At 45.2% G+C, this 9495-nt stretch overlaps 1 protein-coding gene and 1 long non-coding RNA gene across 2 annotated transcripts; one reads left to right on the top strand and one right to left on the bottom strand.

Annotated features, from left to right (window-relative positions):
* LOC117848551 (CSC1-like protein At3g21620) lies at positions 1 to 6584 on the top strand. The gene is made up of 12 exons (XM_034729999.2): positions 1 to 386; positions 1529 to 1858; positions 2026 to 2175; positions 2276 to 2411; positions 2837 to 2938; positions 3561 to 3680; positions 3826 to 3906; positions 4060 to 4400; positions 4526 to 4771; positions 5361 to 5685; positions 5794 to 6027; positions 6126 to 6584. Exons 2-12 carry the CDS (start codon positions 1545 to 1547, stop codon positions 6381 to 6383), a joined length of 2307 nt encoding a protein of 768 aa, XP_034585890.1. The 5' UTR covers positions 1 to 386; positions 1529 to 1544; the 3' UTR covers positions 6384 to 6584.
* A 1142-nt stretch (positions 6585 to 7726) lies between these two features.
* Positions 7727 to 9049, bottom strand: LOC117848552 (uncharacterized). Its single transcript, XR_004638898.2, has 2 exons — positions 8490 to 9049; positions 7727 to 8291 (listed from the first exon to the last, which is right to left on the bottom strand). It is a non-coding gene; the product is annotated as an uncharacterized lncRNA (long non-coding RNA).
* Positions 9050 to 9495: the final 446 nt, after the last annotated feature.

The raw sequence follows: 9495 nt of genomic DNA, 5'->3' as shown, positions 1-9495 counted from the left end.
GGAGAGCTACTAGTAGGGAGCAGCGAAGCAAAGCCACACGAGCAGTTGTTTTCTTCTCGCCCCTTGGTCCAGGTGACCGTTGCGCCTCCCGACCCACCGGCCCCTCCTTTTTAATTTCTTTCCACGAATCCCTTCTATCCCCGAGGGAAGAAGGCAATCAAGATCGGCTTGCCAAGGCAACGGCAGCAGGCCGGAGGCGTGCTCAGGCGGGGACGCGGGGTGCGGATTCCTTCCGCCACAGCCTCCTACTCGAGCCCAAGCAAACACCACACAGATTGCAAGGCACGGCAAGCCGCCGGCGGGTTTCCTTCCCCACTAGGAAGATCATCATCCAACCCAGTCGATCCGGCGCCGCCGCCACGGGCGGGGCAGACACCACAGGGCAGGTGATACGCACATACCCTTCTTCCCTCCTCCTATCTCTTCTCTTCGAATCCATCCATGCCGCTCGCTCTGCTTCTCGCTACCTGCTCCGTTTCCGAACCGCAAATCCTCTCGTCTTTCCGGAGTCTAGGCATGCATACTGTTTTTCTTCTCTGTTTCTTCCCCCATTCACATGAGATGAGATTTCCCCTGTTGGTTTTGGATCGGATGAGCTCTCCTTATCTTTTTTTCCCCTGCTTAATTCGCCCATACCTAAAGGTGGAAATATACAAGTTCATGATTTGTTCCGCTGTCTACTCTGGTCGAATTGCTCCCTACTTCTCATCTCGAAAGCTCGATGCAGATGCCTCCGATTCGCATAAAATCCGCTGTCTTACCATCCAAGCCTTGCATGTGCAGTTTAGCAAATCTTAGTTGTTAAGTTACGCCGTTTTTTAAGGGTCCCTTTCTAATATGTGGGCAGAAAAGAAAAGATGTTCTTTTGCATTCCACCGCGAACCTCACTGAGCCCAATAATACGGCACCTACTGCATCGTAATTTAAGCTTCCTTATTTTTTCTGGAACTTATATATATCTCTTAAAAGCATGTCGGCAGGCAAATATTTCCCTTTGGTCAAATCCGCGCCTCCGACGCTTCGGGATGGCCGGAATATGGGTAGAGCTACCAGCTTTCCTCCGTTCACATGCCTTGTTCGCGTCGGAAAAGCTTTCACAAGCGTGAACGGGGGTTCCATTCAGTACAGCAGCCGGCCTGGCCTCACATTTCAGTTATCAGTTCCTGTCCATGTGCTGTTGATGGGTCATAAGTAGGATTGCCATCGCCATCACCATGCATTCATTGATTGCTGTCACCTTCTCCACTGTGGCACTCAACAGTGTCCACATCATCAAGCAAATTTGATTGATTATCTTATGCTAATGCACTGTATCATAGACTCAGATCCTCATGCCAAATGCTCACAATTTGGCATAATTGGCCATGCTTTAGCTGAATGTGGGCGCCTAAGCAAGCACAAATCCATGTGGCTGTGATTCAGTCCCAGTGTTTTTTCTCACAAATATGCTTTCTCTTGGGGCATTATGTTGCTTCCGCGTCATATGGTTCATGCCATCCTTACATTGCACGGATATTTATATGCGCAGGTGTTAGAGTGAAACCATGGCTACAATCAGTGACATTGGTCTCTCCGCGGCTTTCAATGTACTGACTGCCATTGCCTTCTTGCTGGCATTTGCATTCCTACGGTTGCAGCCCATCAACGACAGGGTCTACTTTCCCAAATGGTACCTCAGGGGCATGAGAGACAACCCAATCTCCTCTGGTGCAGCTGTGCAGAAGTTTGTCAATTTAGACGCAAGATCATACTTGAAATTTTTAAACTGGATGCCGGCTGCTCTCAAGATGCCCCAGGATGAGCTGATTAACCATGCAGGCCTTGATTCTGTGGTCTATCTACGGATATACCTAACAGGGTACGTTGGACGCCTTTTTCAATCATTTAGCACTATGTGTGGAGCATATAGTTGGGCATCTTAGACAGTGTTATAATTTAATGTGCATATGCTTAAATGTCCTCTATCACTATTATTCCTGTCTTTCGATGTCTCTGCACTAACAGAATTTTTACTAATCACCGCAGGCTCAAGATATTTGTTCCAATTACGGCTCTGGCTTTTCTTGTTCTGGTCCCAGTGAATTGGTTCAATGATGCACTAGATGGCATGAAAAAAGTAGTCCACAGTGATATTGACAAACTTTCAATATCCAATATACCTAATGGGTCAAAGAGGTGAGTGGCATATCATAAACTACTTATTTTCGAGGCTTTGCACTTGGCTCCAAAGGTAGAGATCTGGCCGCAAATTTAATACTCTTCATGTTTTGTACAGGTTTATAGCTCACTTGGTAATGGCTTATGCCATCACATTTTGGACCTGCTATATATTGTTGAAGGAGTATCAAATTATCGCCAAGTTGAGGCTGCGCTTTCTTGCTTCAGAGAAACGCCGACCAGATCAGTTCACTGTATGATCTTTTAACTCTGCTACTCTTCTCCTGTATAGGCTTGGTCACTTGGATCAATACTTTTGCTTTTTGTTGCGTATCAAATTGAATAATTGAACAAATAAATACGCTCTGCCATAAGTTTTCAGTTAATCGCTTTGCCAACTCTGCACATGCAAACTTCGAGTTCTCCGCCATTATGTAAGAACAAAATTTTTGTTCAGATCCATCTATTACTTGGGTCTAAGACAAACGTTTCTTTTCTCGTTCTAGATATGTTGCATTCGACACTTGTAGCTTCAAATTCCACTTGTTTGTTTGGATCCTTTTCAGAAAGTCAACACATTTTTTTCATTTTGGGACTGTCTTTTACATAACTGGCTTGATAGGTTGATGTGCCTTTGGGTTTTTTAATTGTATGTTACTAATTTGTCTATGTGTTATAGGTCCTTGTGCGGAATATACCACAAGATCCTGATGAATCAATCAGTGAGCTTGTGGAACATTTCTTCCTTGTCAATCATCCTGATAATTATCTAAGACACCAGGTACCTTTACTAAACTGCAGATGTGGTTACCAGCCTCTGCATTTCTATGGTTTTTGCTCTTTGTAATTTATTTCAACCCATTATCAATGTGCTTAGTAAGGCTTTGTAGTTAGCATAATGCCAATATAGTTAGCGGAATATACCACAAGATCCTGATGAATCAATTAGTGAGCTTGTGGAACATTTCTTCCTTGTCAATCATCCTGATAATTATCTAAGACAGCAGGTACCTTTACTAAACTGCAGATGTGGTTACGGCCTCTGCATTTCTATGGTTTTGCTCTTTGTAATTTATTTCAACCCATTATCAATGTGCTTCGTAAGGCTTTGTAGTTAGCGTAATGCCAATATAGTTGCTCTTTTTGTTAGAACTCTTGTTTCTGCAAATTACTAGTGATTTAAAAAATAACTTGTGAAAATAGATCATATGGTCTGAAAATTTATGTCAATCTGCTGAGATTCAGTAGATCAGATGTAGAATGTCATGTACATTAGAGTTTTCTTTTGCTACTTCACAGTTCATGCATCTTCTTTTTGTCCCAGAAGTAGAAGTGGAGCCTTCTCTAAATTATTACTGGTTTATATTAGGGAAAGGATATTGATATGCCTTATTTCTCTGTAGGTGGTTTACAATGCAAATAAACTTGCTGATCTGGTTGAAAAGAAGAAGAAGATGCAAAATTGGCTCGATTATTACCGACTCAAGTATGAAAGAAATCCATCAGAGAGGCCTACCACCAAGGTTAGTTTACTAGAATAATTAGATGCCTATTTCTTCTCTATTTGCTTTTGAGTCTTGATTTCTTCACCTCTAAACTGGAATGTTGTATTATTATCTTTGCTTCTTTAGTTTTAATTTCTTGCCCTTTCTCTGAACTTTGATACAGACTGGCTTTCTTGGATGCTTCGGCTCCAAGGTCGATGCTATTGACTATTACAAATCAGAGATTGAGAAGATAGGGAAGGAAGTAAGTTGTAGCCTTAGCTTTATACTTCTTAATGTATCTTCTTATTTGACAGGATTTATATATTGTTCCTAGTTCTGTTTTCTTTGGTGCATTAGATCTTGTTTACAGTTGACATTTGGAATAACTTTTAAATTAACACTTCACGATACACAGGAAGCTGAAGAGCGTAAAAAGGTCATGAAGGATCCAAAGTCAGTTGTGCCAGCAGCCTTTGTTTCATTTCGCTCCCGTTGGGGTGCAGCAGTCTGTGCTCAGACCCAACAAACCAGCAATCCAACAGTCTGGTTGACTGAATGGGCTCCAGAACCTCGTGATGTTTACTGGAATAATCTGTCCATCCCTTTTGTTTCCCTCACAGTCAGGAGGCTGATAATTGCTGTGGCATTCTTCTTCCTTAACTTCTTTTATGTCATTCCAATAACATTCGTACAGTCTCTTGCGAACCTTGAAGGAATAGAGAAAGCACTTCCATTTCTAAAGCCCTTGGTTGAATTGTAAGTTTGCTTGTGCCAGTTCCTTAACTTTTCCGGCATAACTGTAGTTTGACATTTTAGATGGTAATATTCTGCATGTTCTTTTGATGGCATTCCCTGATTTCTGCTTGTGAACTATGATGCAGACCATTGATTAAATCATTCATTCAAGGGCTTCTTCCTGGAATTGTTTTGAAGATCTTCCTTATAGTGCTTCCAACTATACTGATGTTTATGTCTAAGTTTGAAGGACTGATATCACAGTCATCTCTGGAGCGGCGATCTGCATCTAAGTACTATATATTCTTGTTCTTCAATGTATTTTTGGGGAGTGTAATTGCAGGATCTGCTTTGGAGCAGCTTCAAAAATACATCCATATGTCAGCAAATGAGTATGTTCTGTGCCTCCACATCCTATGTACTCAAACTGTATAAGACATAGTAGCACCGTACGGCTCGCAGTACACAGTTGAGTTGTCCCTTTGTTTATAGAGGTATTCAGGTGGATTCGGTTGTCTGTGAGGTTTATGTTTCGTTGATTATAGTTTTACTTTACTAATTGGTCTTGGGAAAAAAATAGAGAACATACTCGAATCAACAAATGGGTGGTGCTAGTGGGGCAGGGGTTGTCTTCTAATAGGAATCAAGAATTCACAAATCTTAAACTATTTTAGTAACAGTGTCCATTTTAGTAAGAAAAGGTTAGGAATTCATTGGTCAATGTGATAATAAAACTTGATGTAGAAGGTAGGCTGATTGTTTGGTGCTCAATAAATTTGGCAGGAAGACCTAATTCCTGAACTAGGATGGAACTTTGTTAGCATTACATACTATATTTCTGGAGCCTCTCTAAAACCGGTTCATGTTGGAGTGTCAGCTTATGTTTGTTTTTGTTACCTGGTACCAATTCCTTGCGTTCTCTTACTGTAACTAAATGGTGGTCATGATTTCCAGAGTGTGACAGTGTTGCTTCTTCTGCAGGATACCAAAGCTCATTGGTTTTTCCGTTCCAATGAAGGCAACTTTTTTCATAACATACGTAATGGTTGATGGTTGGGCTGGTGTAGCTGGTGAAATATTGAGACTGAAGCCACTGATATTCTTCCACCTGAAGAACTTTTTCTTGGTTAAAACTGAAAAGGACAGAGAAGAGGCAATGGATCCTGGCAGCATCTGCTTTGACTCATGCGAACCTAGAATACAACTGTACTTCTTGCTTGGCCTTGTTTACGCTGCGGTGACACCACTCCTGCTTCCTTTTATATTGGTATTCTTTGGGTTCGCTTATGTTGTCTACCGCCACCAGGTATGGGACACTTTTAAAGAGTTGACAAAAGATTCTGAAATTTTTAAATGATTTTGAAATTTAAATGATTTTGAAATTTTTCCTTGTCTGCTCGGCTTGTTGTGTCAGATAATAAATGTGTACAATCAGCAATATGAGAGCGGGGCGCAGTTCTGGCCAAGTGTTCATGGGCGTATTATCACGGCTTTGATCGTATCACAACTGCTGCTCCTGGGACTGCTGAGTACAAAAGGTTTGGAGGAGGCGACGCCTGTGCTCCTTGTTCTTCCTGTGCTGACCTTCTGGTTCTTCAAGTACTGCAAGCACCGCTACGAGCCAGCATTCGTGAGGAACCCGCTGCAGGTATTCCTCTCCCCATGACATCATGTGCTGCATTGCGCGTGCTTTGTTACTGAAGAAGTGAGTAATACTCATGAACGAATGAACTGGATGGAACACAGGAGGCGATGCGGAAGGACACCCTGGAACGCGCTCGGGAGCCCAACTTCGACCTGAAGGCGTACCTGGCCAACTCGTACCTGCACCCGGTGTTCAAGGGCACCGACCACGACGACGACAGGTACTCGACGGTGGACGACGATGGGTGGATGGAGGAGGAGGTGCTCGTGCCGACCAAGCGGCATTCCAGGAGGACGACGCCCGCGCAGAGCAAGTACGACGGGTCGGACGGCCTGTCGTCTGTGCCCGAAAAATCATAGTAGATGCTGTATAGGCTCGTCTGCAATTGTGTACACGATGTCATCTCAAGTCTACTAGTCTCAGTAGTAGCTAGCCTGTACAGAACGAAAGAGGAAGATGCTGTTCGTCGCTTTGGTTGTTAGCTCAACCAAGATGAGGGAGAAAATGTTGGGCTCATTGAAGAAAGAATAATATCAACCAGGTCACCACAGTTAAATGAATCTGATTTTTTTTTTCGAAAAGCTTGCGGGAGCAATGCACTGTCATTTAAGAGGGAAAAATGAATCTAAATTAGTATCGACTTCTATATACATACATCGCCTAGCTTGCCTGCTACCATTCTGGTAATCAGGACAAAAAATAAAGAAAAAACAGTTGAGAGAGCACTCCTTCCTCCCAAGAAAAAAACAAAGAAAGCTCAAAATCTTGGGTCAGTCATGGAGCTGATGCATGGATCATCAGTCATGCGACCTGAGAAGCATCACGACGCATCGCATGACGATGTACATCCTGGACCTCTGCTCCTTGAGGGATCTGCTGAACCCCTGCCCTCCTCTCTGCTGCCGCATCCCAACCTTCATCTTCATCCTCAGCTTCCTTCTGCGACGAACCAACAATGGAGGGCAGAGCACGGCAACTGCCTGTCTGTGCGTGATCTGCTTCTTGTAATTGGAGAAGGCGATTAGTCTGCTGGTTCCGAGCCTCTGAGGGCCTTTATATAGCTAGCTAGGTTTAAGCAGATGCAGATCGCAGAGATACGGTTCCTCCCAGCAAAAGAAATTAGCAGCATAATGCAGGGCAGCCACTTGCATCAGGAGCCTCATGGCATCACTGGCAGACCACGCCGGCATGTTGCCGCACCATCAGACATGGCAGTGAAAACTAGCGCTTCTTTATGTATGTTACTGCCTGTCTCTCCATTGTTCGATTCCTCCTGTCGCCCTCCTCATCAACCAACCTCTCATCATCTCATGTGGTGATCATGTCATGCGAGCTATACTTATTAGTCGTAGCTGCTGCTAAGCTTCCTTTAACTCCGGTTAGATCGCTATAGTTTAATCAAGGTCTCTGGCTCCTCCTCGCATGGATCAGTCACTCTGCTGATGAAAAGGTCATGTGGCCATGCATCACGGCGCGCGTTTGCCGGGGCACGAGGCCTGGCGTGGCCCTGCCGGCCACATTCGCATCAGGCTCCGGCACGAGAGCTTTGCGAATCATGCAGGAGATACCCTGCTTGGTTACCTGCCCACGGCGAATATTTCTGTTTGATCTGCTGCTGCTCATGTACCATACCATTAGGTTACAGGCTTACAGCAAGTTGCATAGGAGACACCACACCGTGGCCTGTAACTGCAGCAGCAGACAAGAGGAAGCTGTGTGGATTGTATATGTTATCACTCACGGTGAATGGTGTAAAAATTAACAGCTTTGCTGGATGGCTGGTTCATGCACCTAGAACTTGTTTTAGGAGTCAGAGAAATCTTCGCTTTATTGGGATTGGTAACGTCGGCTAAAGAGCTAGGACGCCTGCAACTCCTTGGGGTTCTTCCCCTGTTGCAGCTTCAAACTTGTCAGCAGAGTACTAGAAGCTAGTATTAAGTATCAACGGTGGGAACCCAGCTTTAACTGAAATCATCAGGATTGCATTGCATTTATCAGGTTGTCCAAACAGCCCGAGTTATCAGTGCAAATATAAAGATTAGGAAACTTCAAATTTTTCTGCAGAAACTGGAGACCTGAGGATAGCTGAAATTGTTTCATCAGATTCGGAAGGTAGCAGGCTTGCTCTCCTGCCTGTCCCAGCTGTGTTGAACTGAGGGTCCCGTTTGCAGATGAAGCTGAAGCCACTGCATATAGCTCTCCACATAGCAGGTCTGTGATGGTCGGATAACAATAATCTTCAGCTGTTCATTCTGCACCTTATCTTACTGAAAGGAGTTGAAAGACATGGACAGACGAGTTAAGAAGCTAGCAGATAATGCATGCATGGAGATGTCACAGTTGGCAGCTTATGAGAATACATCCGAAAATAAAACTAGTGCTGAATGCTTATCTTTCCGTTGGAGATGTGTGCAAGACTGCAAGAGGATGCGGATTTTATGTATGAAGAATGAGCAAGTACATACATCACCCGCTCCTGCTTCCAGCTTGCAGGAGGTTTGCTGCTGGCCTTTGTTTTGCAGCTCCATTACATTGCAGGGTACTTGCATTGTTTCCGCCATTAATGCTGCTTACTCCATCGTCACTACTCGGCCAGCCATTGCATTGATCTGCAGGCAGGAATTGTTGTGTATATTGGGCGGAAGGAAGGAAGGAAGGGAGGAAGAAGGAATTGCAGGCGGCGGGCGATGCTTTATATTACTAGTGCTGATCGCAGCTGCGAGTGCAATGGCTGCTCTTCGTCTACTCAGTCGCCTGCAGTGTGCAGCGGCGACTAGATATTTAGATTAGCGAACTGCGAAGTCATCATGGACGGCGCCGCGGACTTGGAAACATGCATGCATGAGGGACTTGAGGAGGGAGGGAGGAAGGAAGCATTGGGCGGGCGGCCGGCGCGAGATCCGCCCGACACGGCGTGCGTGGCCGACAAACTTAGCAGATGCCGAGTCTGCTGCTGCTTGATGAGCCGCTGGCTTGTGCGGTTGCGCTGCGCTGCGCTGCGTGCGTCCCATGATGCGTGCTGCATTGCTGCTCCCTGTTGTTGTCTGAAGCGAGCGAGCTGCCCACCACAGCAAGAAGACGTCCATCGAGGCCCGATCTGTTGAGCCCACGGAATGAGGGAGGAGGAGGAGCAGTAGGACGACGAGGCCCAGGAAAACAGGAACTATGGCCCATCTCGCCCATGTGCTGCTGCTGATGCTGGGCTTGGGGTCCCCAAAAGTCCAAACCATCATCAATCGCGTGTATTATGGCTGCACGCGTACGTTCCATCGTTTCCGCATGCAACGCGTGCATTCCATGGACCCCTGCTAATGCCAGGCGTGGGGCATGCATCTTATCCCTAAACTATATTCACTATGCCGGCCGGCCACGGATAATCTGGGACCGGAAGCTATCATTATTGTCTACGGCTCCAATATGCGCTCGCCATCCAACGGTCGAACCGTCACAATCCCGCCCACACCCCCCCTT

The sequence above is a fragment of the Setaria viridis genome, chromosome 3 (assembly GCF_005286985.2).
Source record: "Setaria viridis chromosome 3, Setaria_viridis_v4.0, whole genome shotgun sequence".
In the NCBI taxonomy this organism is placed as follows: Eukaryota; Viridiplantae; Streptophyta; class Magnoliopsida; order Poales; family Poaceae; genus Setaria; species Setaria viridis.
Note: the sequence above shows the minus strand (reverse complement) of the source record. Positions and strands in the feature narration are given on the sequence as shown.